Below are 19,828 nucleotides of genomic sequence, written 5' to 3'. Positions count from 1 at the left end.
CTGTAAGTAGTTAATACACAACATCAGCTTGGGGGTCGTCTCCGTCACAAATACACAACACAGCCACTGCACATATTAACCCTTCCTCTCATAGAAAGGCATCCTTAATCCTGTGACCTATATCCTGAGTATCATGTCAGCTTAATCCAGTGTATCATGTGACTACATCCTTGTATCATGTGATCAGCTCAAATCTTCTGTATCACATGACCAAATATTTAAGAGTGTAAAAGTTTTAATTACCAATGTATTATTTTTATCTCTAATAAAGGAAAATTGGATGTAAATCAACATAAAAATATTCAAAGAAGTGAGCAACTGATATCATTGATTAATACTGCTGTAAAAAATCACATAAACCCACTTCACAGAATAGTCATATGTTACAGTCATATGTTACATTTTTTCTCTATTGATCAACAATAAATATATTTCAAACTTCAATCTAATTTTTCTTCTTTCTTTACATGCTTAGTTAGTAATACTATACTAAATGAAAGCACCTTCAGAACAACATCAGATCAAATATGAAGGTGATGTGAGTATAGTGGCGACAGTGCAGTAGCATGTACCAGTATATACACAAGACCGAATGGCTTATAAGGATATCACATATATGTCCTTATACATAATGCTTTCAAACACTTGATAACACTTTCAAGCAAAAATCACTGGAAACATATTTGAAATCTTGCAATACAGATTTTACATAAAATAACTACAGGATCAATTTCAAGAATGCATTACAAAAGAATCAATGCTGATATGTCATAAATGTACCATGATCTCAACAATACACAATGCTGCACAGATCAGATGACAGTTGGGAACGAAAATCCCCATCTACATGTCACTGACATAATAACCTCAATAGGAAGTCATATAGGCAGCAAGCTCATACAAGTACTGGGTAGATATTACAAACTTAACAGTTTGGTTGCTTCAAATTATAATACACATTGTTTTCAGCAAAGAGCTTGCAAATGAAGCAAGCAAAAGGTATTTTTCTTATCTCATATGGATTAATCCCATATTATCAATTGTATATTTTATTTCTGCAGCAAACAGGTACACATACCAGTCTACCTAATTTAACAAACCAATATGATGAAATTCTCAACAGAAAAACAGAAGAACAAGTTCATTCATATAAAATATAATTTTAATCAGTATCAATTTACAATCATAAAATTGGAACACTTTCCTATTTACAAAATAAGCAAACGTAACTGAAAGGAATCTGAACAAGGAAAGACCATCATTTAAAATGACAAACTTGAAAAGTATCCAATTTGAAGCACTACTTACGAAAGCCTTTTTACCGTTCACAATGATAACAATGGAACCATTACAATGAAAACTGGCAGAAACAAAACAGCCACAGTTCATAGTGAAACCGCTACAGGTTTCATTAGTTCATGTTGGTAGTTCATACTTCAGATAATATCAAAAGTATGACGTAACCTTGTGAAATTTGTTGGGTATACTTGAAAATCAACTCACCTGAATGAGTATCCTCTATTTTATGCAGTTCAGGAATCATGTTGAATCCAACATTTGTCCAACAAACTCAGAAATCTGAAATATCCTATCTGGAAGTAGTGTTTTGCATTTCTAACAGATTATGAATTTTCAGATACATACATATGTCCATAATTTAGATAAATAGTGAGTACCCGGTACCTTGTTTATCTAGAAGTCATTTTTTGTCTACAGAACATTTATGGATATTTTTTAATTTGAATACATGTATATAAAAGTACATGTATCTTATATAAGTTGTTTTTGGTATTCTGACAAGGTTCATACTGGTATATAGTTTTATTTAAGATATATTGAATATCATCTTTATCTTGAATTCAATTTTTGATCAACCGACTGATGATGACTAAACTTTTACAGAGGTTACATGGATTGCTTTTGAATTCCCTAACATTTCTGTCTGTTTACGATATATAACTTAAAGTCATGATTATTTATCCTTGTTGAATTTGTATGTTGTTAGTTTGTAGATCAACTTCAGTGGTGTGTGGAAAGTTAAACTGAAAACCCAATACTGTATACTGGGAACTACAGATAACCTGATTGTCCATGACACTTGGAGGAACAATGCACTAATGTATTTGATTGACAAAGCTAGAGGATGTACTCTCAAGATATACAAGTCACCTTGGCAGTTACATTTTGTCCGAGTTAGCAGCAGCTTCACATGGAAACTTATGTACCACAAAAGTAGATAGAGATGTAAAAGACTTGCCACATTTACACCAAAACTGTATATTGGCCCCGTCTGTCGCATTTCCTGATGTGTCAGGTGCTGAGGGTGAAACTTGATTTTCATTCCCTGACTTTAAGGTTTTCTTTTTCAATGTTGCATCATCAAGCTGGTCTGTTGGGGAGTGGCGGTCACCAAGCAACATACCAGATAACATCACCTGGCGGCGACACATTTCCTCGTCTTTCTGGTAACTCAGAACTTCTAGTCTAATGTGATCTTGTTGAATATCATTATCTAGCAGCTGATCCCTAGGCTTAGTCGATTCCTGCGTCTGAGCATTCGGAGCCTCCTGCATCAGCTTAGTGCTGCTCCTTGTTCTCCGTCCCGATCTTGCTTGGTTTATTGGTGGAATTTTCGTTGCTTTAATGCTCCCACTTTGCTCCACATCTTCCAAATCCTCGTTTGTCAGATAATAATTGTTTTCTTCTGTCAGAACCTCAGTCAGTCGAAGATCAGTTTTCTGTTGGCTTCCACTAGACATTAATTCCTGATAACATTTGACCTCCATGTCGTGCTGAGCAAGGTTTTTATCCAGATTCCGATGGGTTTTATTACAATGCTGACATTTGCTGTTATGTGACCGACCGCAGGTTATTCCTCCACCTTCTGTTTCCCCAGTTTGTGTCTGGGTCGAGTCAGCGTTTGATTCCTGTGCAGCACTACCGAGAGTTTCATTCTTCATCTGTTTCGAATGGTATTGTTTAACATGGTTTTTCAATCGGGTGGTATGGTGATAAATCTTACCACAGTACTTACACACATAGTCTCGCACTCGGTATTTAGGCTTTGATTTCTGTTTTCCTGTACCAGAAACACTCGTTTTAATCTCTTTGTTGGCACTCCAGCTCTGATTATCATCCATCCCATGTTCTGGCTCCGTCACAGTTCGAGACACATTTCTGGTGTTAGGTAGTTGCTTCATGGTATACATGCCCATATAGGGTCCAGGGGTGGACAGAGTATGGGGGTCACTGGGATGACCAAGTAGCATGCTGTAGTTATAATCAGACTCATCAGTCAAATTTCTGTCTGTAGACATGCTGTACAGGTCTTCTGGATCAATGACCTCTGTCTTTATTTTCATCATGGATTTGAAAGTTGCATCACCTGTAATATATAAATTAGATTTCCACTCAATAACTTGTCACAAACACCAAAGTAACCAACTTTTCGATCAAAAACATTTTACCCTTTATATGTTACCCTTATCTTGTCCTTCAATTGAAATACTGAGTTAAGAAAATTATGATACCCATATTTTCAGTAATATAGCAAAATCTTACGGGAATATTTTTTCATTTTATTTTGAAAAATTAAACAAATGAAAATATTAATTAATGAATGATTACTGGTAATTAAAGCATCTTACTATATATTACCTAATATCTAATACATAATATGAATTTTGAAGGAAGTTGAAAGTTAATCACAGTAAGTGATGAAAATCTTCTAACAGAATTCAAGGACATCCATCACATTTTAAACTACCCAATATAAATCACAGATAACAACATGCATTACAATGACATATGAAAAGCACAACATCTATGGCTATCACAAGTGAACATCATGTATGTTTGTTCCGTCAACATCTCTTCCATCTCATAGGAAAAATTCTAATAGCATCATCAAAATTATTGCTACTGACAAAATGTCTTCAAAAAGCAAGCTAATCAAACCAGCATTATCAACAATGATATTGGTGACAAAATTAATACCATCAAAATAATTCTACTTTTATGTAAATTTCAAAGCTACATTATATGCAAATATTACTAAAACAGATGAAATTATTCAGAATATTCAATCAAAGTAATCCGTAAAACCTTCTATCTTTGTCTTAATTTACAAATGATTAACAAAAAGAAAAGAACAAAAGAAAAAATATCCACTCAAATCACTATCAAATGCATGCACTTTTACTTTTATTTGAAATAAAATTGTACACGTAAAGTGATGATGTCATACATTCATGTCCTGATCAGGAATAAGATCTTGTTGCTGACTGACAAAGACTTGCTGGTCGTTAGGGCTGCGTTGTTGAGTTAGGAGATTGGAGCGTTTGAATTTCGCCCGGGTGTTTGCAGCCGTCACTTTGTTCCTGAGAGCTTCTTTTACTTGGGCTCTAGTGTTGCAGCTAACACTGACACAAAAATCTATAAAAAAGGGAAACAGTAAGCATTGTCAATAAATTATAATATACATTAATTGACTGCTGTTTTATCAACAGCCACTGTGTCTCTTTTCATGCTTTTACTGAAATTTTCCAGGCTTTTTTTTTATTCCTTTTTTTTGAATCCTATGACATTCATTTTCCATGTCAAATTCATACATGAATTCATTAGGGATATAGTACAAAAGTAATATGAATCACAGGTGCTGGACACACTAATATGATGTGTATATACTATATATTATTATATAGTACATACACATCATATTGTGTGTCCAGCACCTGTGATATGAATAATCCGTTTAGGAAATCACCCAAATGAAGTTTGGTGAAGATAAGCTAAGAAATAGGTGATAATCAGAGTAGAATCTTTCACAAAATCAAATTCCTGGAACCTCTTTGTTTATGCGGAACAGCGGGTTTGTCCGTTTATAAATGTAACAATTTCGGGTATTAATCCTGGCAAATTTGCAAATGTTTATGCAGGCCTTGCAAGGCTTTGTCAAGGCTCGTCTGAAAGCAGCAGCAGATAACTAGGTACGACCTTATTTAATAAACCAACAACTGTGGTCCAACCGGTTAAATTGATTAAACTAATTTGATAGAATGACCTGAAAATGAATGGGTGATTGCTGCCTATTAATTACTGTGACCTCATGAAGTTATGTCATCAGAAACAGATAAGTTGTGGAGCATTAACAATCAACCAATCAAATTAAAGGATCCAAATTTTAATTATCTTGACCTGTTAAATACAGTAAAGAATAGATGTCTACCTCCAACCAAGTATGAAATCTTGAGTCTAAGTGAAAGATTATATTACAAACAGTTAAGTTGAGTAGCAGAAACTGTCAGCCAATGACCTTGAATGACCAGGAATTTTGATAGATTGATGTGAACAGGTACCATGTATACCTTTTACCGATCGCGAGTACAACAACCTTCTGAAGTCATGTTAAGATGAAGTTTCATTGAAATCCAAATTATAGTCACGTTATCTCCAGTAATACCCTGACCAATAATATATTAATATATTATACTCGAAAATTAATCTTTAATTTCTATTCTTAAATTAATCAAACTTTCCACTTTTTCTACTTTCAATCATATTTACAGACATTGATACAGAATATACTGACAAATCAGTTTGCAGTATACTAAATTGATATGTAAATTATATTGTGTTTGAGAATTCAATTAGTCTGCCCAGATTGTATCAGCTACCCAAGTTTCAATGAAATCTGATCATAGATGATATTTGTAAAGTTACTGCAGGGAAACAAATGCTATAGGGACAATGTGAGGCCATATCATAATACGAACTATTCCTGATGAGGGTATAAAGTAAAGTCCATAATCTGTAAATTCTGTTCGGAAATATTAGTCCCTGCAGTATGACTTTATATCAGTTTTTCTAACCTAGGATGGTAGACAGGAGGTTAATGTCTAGTGGCACAAGCTCTTTGTTCCTCGGTGTGGGTGTGATGGTGCGTCCAATCAATTCCCTCTCCGACCAGAATAGACTCATCACGTACCGCGCCATCTTAGTACCATCCCTGACTGTGCTGCCTTGTTGTGAAGACATTCTACGGTCCACACCGTGTTTCATAGCCATGTCTATGTCACTCTGATACACATACACTTTGGAACCTAGCACCAGCTCAACCATCTGTAATAAAATAGTTACATATTTTTGTTGTTAATGTCAATTTTTTTTCCTTTTCAAAGTCAGAAAGAACATGTTTTAACCCAAATCAATTTTCTTTTTCATTTCACAAAGAAAGCCACACAACACTGAAAGAATGTGGACAAGCAGCATTTATATCAACAACTTCCCATGATTAATAATTGCAATGAAATTCTGTTTATTTCCACCTAATTTTTTTAAGTCTGACGAATATTACCTTTAGTAATACAAATTTCATAGAAACTGTATTTGTCAGTAATTTTGATTTAGATGCAGATAATTGTTGTTTTGTCAGAATTTCTCTCTCACCATATTATCATGATTTTTTATTAAGCAGATTTCAAAATATGGCAAATTGATCTCGGAAACAATTTTTTAGAACTTTTTTACTGGAAGATTTTGGTAAGAGAAAGGTGAAACAATACCCTAATAATTTTCTTTGAATAATTTGTTACATCTTGAAAAGTGTTCGACAGAACGTAACATATTACAAATTTAGATAATTCTCTTGTCATGATGCAAAGTTTCTTTTCAAAAGCATGATTGATTTCAGGAAATTTACTGAAAAAGATGTATTTTTAAGGAAGAATAGAGGAAAAGATTTCTGGTCGCCTCAACTCTCACCTGGTGTTTTGTAGCAATTGCAGGATCAACAAAGCCTCTCTGGGGTAAGGATGATGGGGTCCTATCCACAACTGCCAAAATAGCAAAAATAACATTCTTCATCATTGAACCTTTTCGGAGATGTTTTTGATTTTGTTGGCTATCAATTGGTTGGCAAAAAAATAAATAACTTAATGATTGTTAGCTGTCAGCTCAGATATGATGTCAAGACGATGTTATGGAGTTTTCCATACTATATTACAATCGTTAACCTACAATGTGTACCAATTTTTCTATATTCACACATAAGGACTTCTTTATTGGGTCAAATAATCAAGTTCCTTAAATGATAAAAATGACATAAGCCAATAATATATATTTCTACCAAAAGACACGTCCTAAAATGACCTTAGTTTTTGATAGGATGTTAAACCCTATAAAACCAATCTTCGGACTGTTATCTACTGTGACATCCAAGATTTCAATACACGTACACGAGTACAATATACAGAAATTCAAATATTAATACTTTCAAGGGAGATCACTCTTATGCAATCACAGGTTTAATGACATAGGGGTAGCATAAAGAAAAGATAAAAGTATTGGAATCAGATATTTGTATACACACCAAACCTGGGTCTGGGTTGCCATTGAAACTCCTGGAATGTCATTGTGTCCGTATGATCTGTTGGGTGAATGTCTCTTGATTTCGACCTCATAAAAACACTGTTATCGTGATCGTTTGCTTTGTAGCTATCCGTCAATCCTCCAAAACCTGTAATAGACAATCTTCTATCAATAGCATAGTCTTGTTATCCTCTAGCCGCAGAATAATTATGAACATATATTTCAGTGTCACAGCATTAGACCATATTTAGAACATGTATGCCATATCCTCCCGAAATATATGGAACCGTGCATCATCAAAACGAACAAATAGGCTACATCATCTTGGTATCGGTCAAATATATCTCATAATCCACAAGGCTATAGCTTCTTCCTGTTTAAACAATCAGAGTGTCCCTTTTTCTATGTAAGTTTAGCTAGTCTATGCAAGTAAATAATTGAAAATACATTTTATGGCAAATATTTCCTCTTTTTAATGGTCCTCCTCGACAAGTCTTTATCAACAAGTGGCTTTATCATTTATTTAACAAATCTGATATGGAAAATCACAGTTTAAGTAACTCTGCTGGCATAAGTGGCCTGCCTTCTCGTGTGCAGAATTTGCTACTCTTAGGAGTAGTACATCATATTATGGTATCCAACTCAGAGTTTGACAAAGGGGTACACATGTTTATCTGGGTCTAACCTCTTGTATACATACCTAATATATTCAGCATCCAGGCACAACATGAGACAAAAGAAAACTTCCGCGTCAAACCGAGGATTTATTAGTATTATGCTTGTGAATAATAAAACTCTGGACATGGTTAAATGCAAAACGTGTTTATGGTGATTTAAGTAATATCTTCAGGGTTCACTCCTCCCAACAGGAAACATATAATGAAAGCTGTGTACACCAGAAGTCACTGGGACAGATACAGTTCAGATTTGAGATTTTCAGAAAACACCAGGTATAATTTCTTGTTTTCTTGACTCTCCAGGATTCTGTCTAGTCGGACTACACTATATTTTTATCAAATATTAAATTTGACAGGTTGTCTATGGTCACACTACTGGTTTAATATTAATGTCTTCCTTGAACGAAAAACTACTTCTATTTAAGGAGAACCAGATTTTGAAATCCAAACCATGTTTCTTTCCCTCAACTTCATCATTGACAATTTAAATCTCCCTTTCATATTTTTTTGCTTCTCAAATTGAAAATGGCATACTATATATATAACCAGTGCTTCAACGTCCAAACATCAAATCAGCTGTCACCTCACAACATGATAAGATATTTAACCCTTACTCCTGGGAGCCTGGAGTGCTTATTAAACTTTAAAGGAATATGAGAGGTTCATTTATATGAGAGGTTCATGATGTACATGTTACTATATTTCTTTATCTTGCAGTTCATTCATATGTATACATACCTATCTGAAGTGACTGAAGTTTTGAAGTGACTTGAGCGTTATAGATCCATCATTGAATTTCGTTTCTTACTATTTTAAATGATGCATATAAAATTGTCGATGTCTCTATAAAATTTATTAACATTTATATCTCATTTTATCAGAAATCTCAAGGTCATAACAAGATCTTATCCTATCTTGGCTTTTCAATGTTATTATTCCATTATAACAAGTGAATTTTAAGAAACACAAATACCAATGCATATTGAGAAAACAATGTAAACTGGACATACATAGATATATATACCTACCATCTATATCTTCCATACTGTCCACTTCTACCAGCTCAGGTATCCGATAAACAATCAGCGATTAAATCAAAAAGTATCTCCTTAGATTAATACTCAGGAATGATACGTCATTTCTATAAGCTCAGGCTTCAAGAAAGTCTGTCATAATTCATTATTAGAATGTCTCCTGTTTCATCAACTTGAAATATTAGTAAATTTTTGGATTACACAAATTTTGAATGTTCCATACTTTAACAACCCATCACGATATATTAGTAAATTTTGGATTACACAAATTTTGAATGTTCAATACTTGTAACAACCCATCACCTAATTTATGCAGTTTCATTTATGACATGTCATTCATTGTGAATCAGAAAAAAAAAGAAAATCATATTTAAGCACAGAAGATCGCCATACCCCATAACCATAGAACATCAGGAAATATTTTAAGACGACTGTCGGAACACATCACTTCATTTCAGTTCTTAAACAGACCTTTGAAAGCTGAATGTGAATTTACACAGAAATGTAGCACTGATTAGAAGTCTCCAGTGTCTGATCAAACTATCTAATGTTTTCACCAACAATACAGTGCTGTATTAGCTGGTATTGTAAAGGCATTGAGTACGCACTTCATTATAAAAGCTGTTAATACCCGGTAGATGTTTTATACAGGTGAATATTTTATTAGTGTTGCCAAACATTTAAGCCTATAAGTATGCTGGTGGTCATATCTTCAAACTCCAAAAGTGATTAACTCTGATGCAGCAGGATATTTTATCCTCACCGTCATGTGGTGCTTTTGTTAAGAGTTTTGTAAAAAGTTCACTAGTAGATACAAAAGAGTGAGAATGTTATCAAATAATCAAAGCTCTAATGGAATGTCTAACAAACTCGCATCTATTTAGAGTTGGTGTGTGCCATTTTTCTTATGGAATTTGATACATGTATACCATAAAAACCTTCCTAGTAATTCACATAATTTTTGCCAAAATGAAATTTTTGAAGTGGTGAGTGAGCAAATCACATAGCTGTATGAACAAAGGGTCTTGACTCTGTAATGTATAGTGGGGTATATGAGGCCTGATTTTGGTATTTGATACTGCCAACTCAAAAGGTTCTCACGTACATTACTTGACAAATGTGAACAGGCTATAGCTCTGTTTACAGCGCAACATGAAGCACATTTTCAATACATAACACTTCGCCATCGATAGAGATGCTTAAATACAAAATTTGGCAAGTGTAGGAACCAGATTTTGAGTTATACCCTGGACAATGTGATACACTAGAAACAAAGGGCCAAACCTCTGTCACAATTTAAATACATGACATTCAACCATCCAAAGGGATGCCCACATACAAAATTTGGCAATGGTAGGTAAATGAGAGTATGAGATATGCCCTGCACAAAGTGATGCACAGTAAATAAATGGCCATTTCTCTGTAAGTCATATGTTCAACGACTCTGACAAAAAGGTGCTCCCAAGAAATGGCAACATAAATATTGTAGGTGACCGAGTATATATCTCCCAGAAAAAGTGACTTGATGGCATCCAAACTTATGGTTGTGCTGGGAGACTTGTTACCACAAAAACAAGCAAATGATAATACCAACAAAATTTTACAAATTTTATTTAATTTCTCTAAAAATACTTGCAGTACAAAATGAAATATATTGGTAAATCATACGTATAAAAGTTTGCCAGATTTCAAATGAATGCTGTAGGAATGATTTATGACATTTAATATGAAAATATTATTTACTTATTATTACTGACAAAATTCACATGGTGCATATGTACATTCAAAGTGACAATCAAACTAAAGAACTAAACAGTACAGAAATCATCAGTAATTACTGCTTCAATAAATGTACAGAAAACAGGTCTATTTGACACAAGTATACACAATGTCAGAATACTTCTCATCAAATGATTACAACTTTACACCAACTTGTAAAAGAAAAGAATTTTAATCAAAACTTTTTGAGTCCATAAAACCAGGTGATATATACAAAAGTACATTTTTATATGTTGTCAAAATTACACCAACAACTGTTTTTGGTCAATATTGGAATGTTGCTAAGTTTTTTAAATGTGACATTGACTGTAATGACTGTTTTTTTTAATTAGTAAATGTCCTGAACCCTCTGCGGATAACTTTACTGTGGGATTGGTAAACCATAGGCTGCTTCTATCGACAACATCCTTGCATCATCATCCTACAAAAACAAGAATAAGGCACAAAGTTACTAAATATAGAAAGAATTTACAAATTTCTTGTCATGATTAAAAACTGATATGAAAACTGATTCCAGGAGATCAATCTATATTTGATAATCTTGAGACTGTTCTGTTTAATCCTGAAGCTTTTTTTCTATTTTAGTAAAATTTTAACCTGTACTGGTCAGCATAAAGAAATGTTTTGTAAACTATGGCTGGACTGTTAAAATTAAAATTGATAGCTGATTTTGTTTATTTTTTAGCAACAGAGTACCTCTACAGTACATTTTTCCCAAACTTAAGAATGAAAACATAAAACTAACACAAAATCCCACCATTTGAAAAATTCCAACTATAATCCCCACTTTGTGCTGACATTGAATATTAGCACTTACAACGATCCTGATGACTACAGTACCCCGGTAGTTGAGGGCTTTATAGTGGAGGGGTCTGAACGGCGCCTGGTGGAGCAATCGATCCTTGCCGATTGTAAACAGACAGAAGTTTTTGTCAGCCAACCTTGGATACAATGCCTTCAGCTGCTCTTTAAACATGGCCTCTGTTAGGTTAAGCTGGATAACATGTCTCTCCATGGCTTTTCCCTCAACCTCCGGCTTGTTATTGTAGTAAATTGAAGGGTAACCTGTAAAATACAAAAACATACTTCCTAAATTACATATTATTGTAAACACAAAATATCACATCTTTTTAGTATTTTATTCATTACTCCAGAAACAAACACATTACTGAAATTTATAGTCCCCTTGATCTTAATTTGTCGCCTAGTAACCCCCAAATCCACAGAGACTTTCTTCCTTTAAAAGGGCAGCATCCACCCAGGCAATACCGTTCTGAAAGCAACATTTTCACAAAATAATTGAATCTATTTATAGCTATTGTGACCATGACATTTGGCCCATTATTCCCAAAGTCTAAATGGATCTTTCTTTTCCTGATGGGGTACCATTCATCCAAGTCTGGTTAGTGTCTGATGTATCGTTCCAAAGAAAGCATTAGGAAACCAGCATTTCCTCAAATATTCAGTGTATTCGAGTCACGGCACGGCACTGTAATGTATCTTTGAGCAAGATACTTGTTCCAGTCTACGCATCTGTAAATGAGTATGTGGTTGGGCAGTGCTAGAATTGTTGAATGCTAGCTGTTAGTGCCGAAATGGCAGCTCTGGCTGTATACTCCCTAGGGAGTTGAGAAAGGTATTTGCAGGTTGCACGGATAATAATTTGTGAACCGCTTTGAGACGACCTACGAACTAGGTTGTGATAAAGCGGTATATAAGAACCACAAATTATTATTATTATTATTTATCTATAGCCACTTTGATATTTGAACCCATTTCCCTTCCCTTAAGACATCATTCACCCTTACTGGTATTATATAGGATGAATTATTTTAAAAGTTACTACTATACCTTGAAACGATTTGTTTTACACACAAAGTAACATGAATGGAAAGGTTTTTCAGGGAGCACAAATTCTTTTGGAGATTTTTGGGAAGTTCTGCAATCTTTCTAATTTATAAAATTTTCTATTCATCATGGTTTTGTTATCAGGTCTAGCTGTTACAGCATTCTGTTATCAACACACAATATACACACTTACAATGGAACAAATTTAATTTACAATGTAAACAGCTGGTACTAATATCACACCTACCATATCCCTGTTGCTGGTGTAATGCTATGGCAGGGTCGTTTTTGGTGAGTTTGGGCATGGCAGTGCCCCTTGGAAGTAGGTAGAAAGACAGACGAATGTACGCAGCTGGCTTCGGACCTCCCCTGCGATTTGGATTCAACATCCGGTGTTGACTTTTATGTATCTGTTGCATAATGTTCTTTGACCTCCTGAATGCATCACTCGTTGGTCGGAATGGGTTGCCATATAGAACAGGTAAGGATATCCTACTACCTACAATGTGAAATGTTGAAAAGAAAAATATGTGATTTAAGAAGCTTTATTGAATCTTGCCATCTACAACAATACTGTCATAAAACTTTTTTTTTCAGTATAATCTAAGTGAAAAATACTTTTCAGCACAAACTACTGGACAACATGATAACACATTTCTGTAATGAAACATTAGTAAATTCAGTTTGAGATATTTGTGAAAATTTCACCTGAAATTCATACTTGTAGCTATATCAGTGTACTGTGTAGTAGTCCACTTAACTTCAAACTGCAGAAATAGGAACCAAATGTAATACTCATTACATAAGTGTGTTAAAAAAAAATCATAAATAAATTAAAGTTGGAGAATAACATTAAAGCTCATGAATTCAAAAATAAAATAAAAGTTACTTACAACCCAATGTCTTGTTTGTCTTCAAAGTTTACAATTTCAGACATCAAAGAGAAGACAAAAAAGTTGCCGATATCAAAACAAGCGCACGACGTCCATTCTATAAGTAGCGGCTCTGAAATTCTGTGCATTTTTTTCCCCATTCTATGATAACCTCAATTTAATATATTGATTCACAATGAATGACAAAATCTTAAAAGGTTCTACAGATAAATTTTCAAAGGGTGAATGTGAAAGGTATTGATAGCTAATTAGTACAGTACATTGTAAATCACATTCAGGTGCATTGAAATTCAGAAAATGAAGACATTATTTGAATTGACTGATCAATATAATGGATATATACAAGGTATAGATGTATTTTTTTGAATTACTGAATTCAAATGCAGGAAATCTTTGTTCCCTTTGATCCTTTTCACAGTTCCAATGTCATCACATTATATTGTATATCTACAATGTGTTTCTGAGCTCGAGTAAACTTGTATGAAAATATATGATGTACATATATATACATACATACATCTAATACTATCACACAGGATTTATTTAAGGTCCTGCACCAGTGTTAATGCAAGGAATCGGCGGCATATAGAATAATACAGCTAGCTATATATATAGTTGCACTATAAAGTACAGATGTACATGTACCCCTTTGCCAAATCTCTAATCACAATAACAGAATACCCCTGGCCAATTAAGTCAGTTGTTTTCACTTGGAAAGTTTCCTATACTGTACTACAAGTATTAAAAGTATAGCTACAAGCATATTGTCAGTATAACAGTGTCACACCCCAGCAGCTGCACTGTATAAATTACGCTATATCTGATCACTTGTCATGATGTAATTTCAAATCAATCTCAGTTTATTTTTCATCAATGACCAAGATTAATTCATTGTTCAGAATAAATTTGGAATCAAGTTATATATATATTTTTTCTTCTTCCAATAATGTGCATACAATCTCTGTTGTATTGTTGCAGAAAAAGATTGATATTCATATTTTAATACTATAATTCAACAATATGTTAATTTAGTTACATAATTTTTTCAGTTTCACTTATATATATCAATCTTTCACAATGATTAGTATACATGTACTGGTATATATATGACGTCGGTCTTGTACAACATCTTGGTTTCAATCAGGTAAATACATTGCTTTATATCAAATTACCAGTAGAACTGCTACAGATAATAATGTGCATTACAAATCATTGAGATCACTAAATCTTGTTTGTATTCTGGTATCTTAGTAGGAACATACTTTACACCATGACACCAATTTATACATGTAGGTATTCTTCATTAAATGACAATTGGAACTGTTTCTTTACAGTATGTGTTATATATATATATATATATCTACACATTTGTACAATGTAGAGATAAATGCATTTTTATTTGTCATTCATCAGATAACAAAACATATAGTACTGTTTCAACAACAATGAGGAACACTGCTGTTTGTTGATGCAGGTAAATTAAGCATAGATATTGAAATAACACAATACTATGATGTTATTAAAAGCAAGCACCAATATGAAACACTATATATATCATGTACGACTCTAACAACTGTGGTTTATGCAATTGAAGTTTTCTCTCAGCATCTTAAAACAGTCTTCATTTTGCAACAATCTCTTATATACGTGAAGCCAGCTCAAAGTTTTGAGTATTTCAACAGGAGTTGCTTATATAGGAGTCATGATGTAACATATAAATATTGAAGCATGTACTCGGGTAATCATATTTAGTGCAGGGTACATGTAAATGTATCCACGTTCCATACATGTATATTAAAATGAAGATGGCCATGTACATTCCATCTCAGTTCTAATGGTATATATATATACACATGTACATAGCGGTACAAGTAATACTTTAATACTTAAGATAATTGAATTTTTCTGAGGTAATGGAAAATTGTGCATATATATCATGTGATAACAATTATAGGCTATAATTATAATCATATGATGCAAAATTGGTACGGTTGTAGAATGTATGCTATATATATATATGTACAGGTATATACTAAGTAACACAATGCATCAGGTGTCTGTTACTATAGCACTTAAGGTGCAGTTAAAGAAAAAACTAAATGGAATGTACTTGTATGTAGTATATATGGTTAGAACATACATATTGGGAAAGTGGTATTACATGTACATGTATATCACAATAGCACATGTACGGTCAGTGCAATACAAAAATGATTGCAAATTACTATACAGACTGACAAAAAAAATGCAGTGTTTTTGTTAACTAAATTTTACATTAGCCAGGATGTTCCTTTAATAATTAGGAAAATTTAGCATTACATTTGTATTTATATTCCTCAGTTTTTGGTCATTTTGGGAAAAATAAGGCACATTTTAGCTAGGGGAAACAGCATGTTTCGGAGGTAAAACTGAGCAAAAATAATCACTGAAATGTCAATAACATAATTTCATCTGGTCTAATTAGCTGGTTGTCAGCCGTAAAAGTTTCTGAGTTTCAATTTTAGCATCTCAGACTACTAACTAAATATGAAATATGTAAATTTCCTATTACAGGTATATATTTTAATTAATAACATATAATACTGGTAATAAAGTGATTGATGATCAGGGTTTTATCGGTATACAATGACAAGCAATTCTAAATTGAAATTTTCTTCTATTGAAATACATACATTTTTAAAAAAAAACACCAGTCATCTTCAGGGACCAATTTAATTAATTCATGTTTTAGGAGAACTCAACTTTTTATGTGATTTATGATTAAGCTACTTCTCAATTTGTGAGGTTTTTCTTCATACAATAACAACATTCAGCTTGGAGAATTATTCATAGGGAGTGAGTTTCTAGCTCAGAGAAATTTTTTTGGATTTTTTCTCCAGAGGGAAATATTTGCCTAGATTAAAACAGTGATAATTTGGCCTACATTGGTCACTGATGAGCAGGTTAAAAATACAACTCTAATCTCAAATTACCGTATTCTACTTAATAAGCACTGTTTATAAAGATTAAAAGAATTAGCACTTAAAAACTCAACTGCTTGACAATGTTACATACATTTAATAACATGATTTTGAAAGGGACTGTTTCCTTTGAATTTGTTTAGCATGAAGGCAGAGAACAATTATGATAAGACTGGCAGGGTATATGACAATGAATCAAAGGCTTATATGAAGCAATATAATCATAATCTTCATAAACCTGTTATTGGGATAGTATCTACTGGTTGGAGCCTTTGTAATTATTAAGAAAAATACGGTAATATAGCTTGAATACCTAATAAAACCCTGAGCACAGACAAACCTACACTGAAGGCAACGTTGGGGTAGACAATTACCTGTTAGTTATCCCCTGATGGACACACCGTGATGGGCTAACATGTGGCGCGCTCTGCTATCGGTCCGGCTAAACACGGAGGAGCACATATTACATTTGTACACGGTGGCACCGCAAGTGGTGCGCTCATGGCGATTCTTGTTGCCACAATTTGTAAAACCAAGGCCACAGAATTTGCAGAAGAACTTTTTGTCAAGAAGCAATCCTGCAGTTGACTTAAGTCCCAGCCCTATCCGGGCCCTATTGAGTTGCAGTCTTTTCCTGGCCATAACCTGATAGTTGTTGGTTGGAACGGGACCAGAACTGGTGGTTCCCCTGACTGCCATCTCAACATTTCCAGCAGGCCTTGGGGTATTATATACAGTACCAGAACTGGTGGTTCCCCTGACTGCCATCTCAACATTTCCAGCAGGCCTTGGGGTATCTGTGAAAGTATTCTGAAAAAAGGACAAACTTTGGTTGTTCTTACCTATTGTATTGGAAGCCGGGTCCTGCCCACTTGGCCTTGGAATAGTTCTCTGTTCTGGCGTGTTAGAGTCAGTTTGACCAGGAATAAACGAGGGATGTTGGACCCTGGTGGTCAGTCTCATAGTGCCATCCTCTATGTCCACCCCATGGGTAAGGAGATTCAGATTGCTAAAACCCTGAGATCCTTGACCACTCATGGGAGATAAATTTGTGTCCATTTGACTTGTAACTGTGCTAGTTGGGAGACGTTGAGACCAGGACCGGTCTCCTGAGTTATATTGGTGAGAGGCACTGGCACCCTCCACATTCAACAAAAAGTTAATGTCTTCTTGTGTCTCTGCTGCCAAATCACGTTGATTATTTTCATCCTTGATCTCTACAATATTGTCACTTTCCTTCTCATCGATGCACTCCATGTGGAGAGCAAAATCCTCGTCATCATCAGGCTCAGCCTTTACTACCACATATTCTTCTGGCTTTGTTTTTGTCTTTTTCCTTGGCGGAGTTGTCTCTCTTGGATGGCTTGTAAAGGATGAGGAATGTTCCTGATCTTTGGTGCGATTGTTTGATTTAGAATGTGACTGACCACCAGAATTTTTCAAATGTTCGTCTTTCTGTCTGTGCACATTGGGCCCAAAACCACTGAGATCAGGACTAGCATAGAAGTTGTGGGAGTTTTGGTCATGTTCCCTTTCCGGACTAGGCAGACTCTGAGGAATTGTTCCTTGGCCACAAGTTCGTGCTGGGTTTGGCTGTGTACTGGCATGCTCTAAGTCAATAACGGACACATTGCGATAACTAGAATCATCTTCCTCTACACTCTCACTGAAGTGTCTCTTTGTAGTTTCCTCGTTTGCAGGCAATGGTACATCTTTTGACTTTCTATCACATTCATAACACCTGTCATCAAAGTGTTTGCTGGAATTTGAAGGAAATTTTTGATGGATTTTCACCACATGTTGTTCCTGGGAGTGAGGTACAGAGATACAAATGACTCCATCCACCTCCCAGTCAGGTGAGTCTGCCCAGTACTTCTCCCTGCACACCTGAAGAACAGCATTGTGGAGGATGTCGCAGAAGGTGCTCTCCTGAACCTGTTCGCCCGAAGGCCTCATCTTCATTGCTCTCCTATAAATACAGCAAAACTGTGTAAGAATCTATTTTATGTTACAAAGCTCTATTTCCATTTTATATACAAGATATCAATACAATACCATTTATTTTTAAAACATTATTACCGGTATCTACTTATTTATTCATTTTTTAATGGTTTTGCATCTAGTATAGACATTTCAAATATATATATTAAGCCAAATAATGCTTAATGTTGTGTACTAATTTTTAGTTTTATGTTACCAAATGAATGAAGAACCCCACTAAACACTGAAATGAAATGTAGATTAATGATTATACGCAAACAAAATACCATGTTTGATGAAGATGACAGAGTGAACTTGTACTAGTCATCAAAATGTCACACATAAATTGTTTGTTGTTGTGTAGGGGTGTAACCCTAGCCCGACTTTCAGGGCTACCAGATTTTCAGCTTGGGCTAATGAAATTTAGAGGCAAACTAACCCAGTGCTAATTTTAGGACAATTATAACCAAAATAGACGCTTTTGTTCAATTCTATGGTCATGAGGGTAACCAATTATCAATTTTAACCTGTAAATTTGTTGTAATTTGTACTAGGATATATCTATGATAGACTATCAGAACACATGGAGTCAGTCAGACTGCATTGATGTTGCAAGACATCCTATATCTACTGTGTGGGAGGAATAGAGAAGACTCAAACTGAATTTTCTCTGAAGTATGAATAGTTAGCTGAAATTTGCCCAGAACACAGAATTTTGCATCTATTGATTCAAAATTTCCCTCCATACCCTACTTGCAGACACCCTCACCAATCTTGCCACTACTAGTCTATATAATGCGACACAGCTGCTGCCACAGGTAGCAGTTTGTCTCATTGTTTTGGGAAGAGGGAAATTTATAATCACATTATTAAAATTTCCAGGACTTTCCTTCATACAAGATTTGTGTTTAAAAAAAATTCTATTCATGAGTTAACTCATTCACCCCTGAAGACACATTTGAACCCTTCCAATTCAAAGTATAGAATAGTTCACTATGGAACTTCAGGGGTCAACAAGTTAATAGATTGATGAATATACAGGACATCTGGCATTTAATACACACTTGATAACTTGCATATCAGGTTAGCAAAATGCCTCATATGAATCTCTGTTCAGCTGCGTCTTTAACTGCCTCTTTTCTGTTTTGATGAAGAGACATGAACCATCAACAAGTATGTTATGTTAAAAACTTAAAAGATTGTAGCAGTAAAGCTTGGTATATGTTGAGGTGTACAAATTTGAAGAGTGAATGCAACTGTCCAAAACTAGTTCGGGAATTATTCCTCAA

At 34.4% G+C, this 19,828-nt stretch overlaps 1 protein-coding gene across 11 annotated transcripts in view; it reads right to left on the bottom strand.

Moving 5' to 3' along the window:
- LOC110455972 (transcription factor Ken-like) overlaps window positions 1–19,828 on the bottom strand; it is a 47,987-nt gene that overhangs the window by 26,506 nt on the left and 1,653 nt on the right. For 8 of the 11 annotated variants that reach the window (XM_021506457.1, XM_021506458.1, XM_021506456.1 and 5 more), the window contains exon 2: window positions 17,402–18,528. In XM_021506457.1, the coding sequence (XP_021362132.1) occupies window positions 17,402–18,521 (1,120 nt within the window). In that variant the 5' untranslated portion in view covers window positions 18,522–18,528. Of the gene's footprint in view, window positions 1–9; window positions 3,386–4,246; window positions 4,435–5,870; window positions 6,121–6,762; window positions 6,834–7,369; window positions 7,517–10,717; window positions 11,280–11,675; window positions 11,924–12,953; window positions 13,206–17,401; window positions 18,529–19,828 lie in introns of those variants that run through there. The other 3 variants (XM_021506451.1, XM_021506452.1, XM_021506448.1) reach the window with 3 other exon arrangements.

Source organism: Mizuhopecten yessoensis, unplaced genomic scaffold (genome assembly GCF_002113885.1).
Source record: "Mizuhopecten yessoensis strain PY_sf001 unplaced genomic scaffold, ASM211388v2 scaffold8447, whole genome shotgun sequence".
Classification (NCBI taxonomy): Eukaryota; Metazoa; Mollusca; class Bivalvia; order Pectinida; family Pectinidae; genus Mizuhopecten; species Mizuhopecten yessoensis.
The sequence above is the reverse complement of the archived record's forward strand: the minus strand, read 5'-3'. Positions and strand labels throughout refer to the sequence as shown.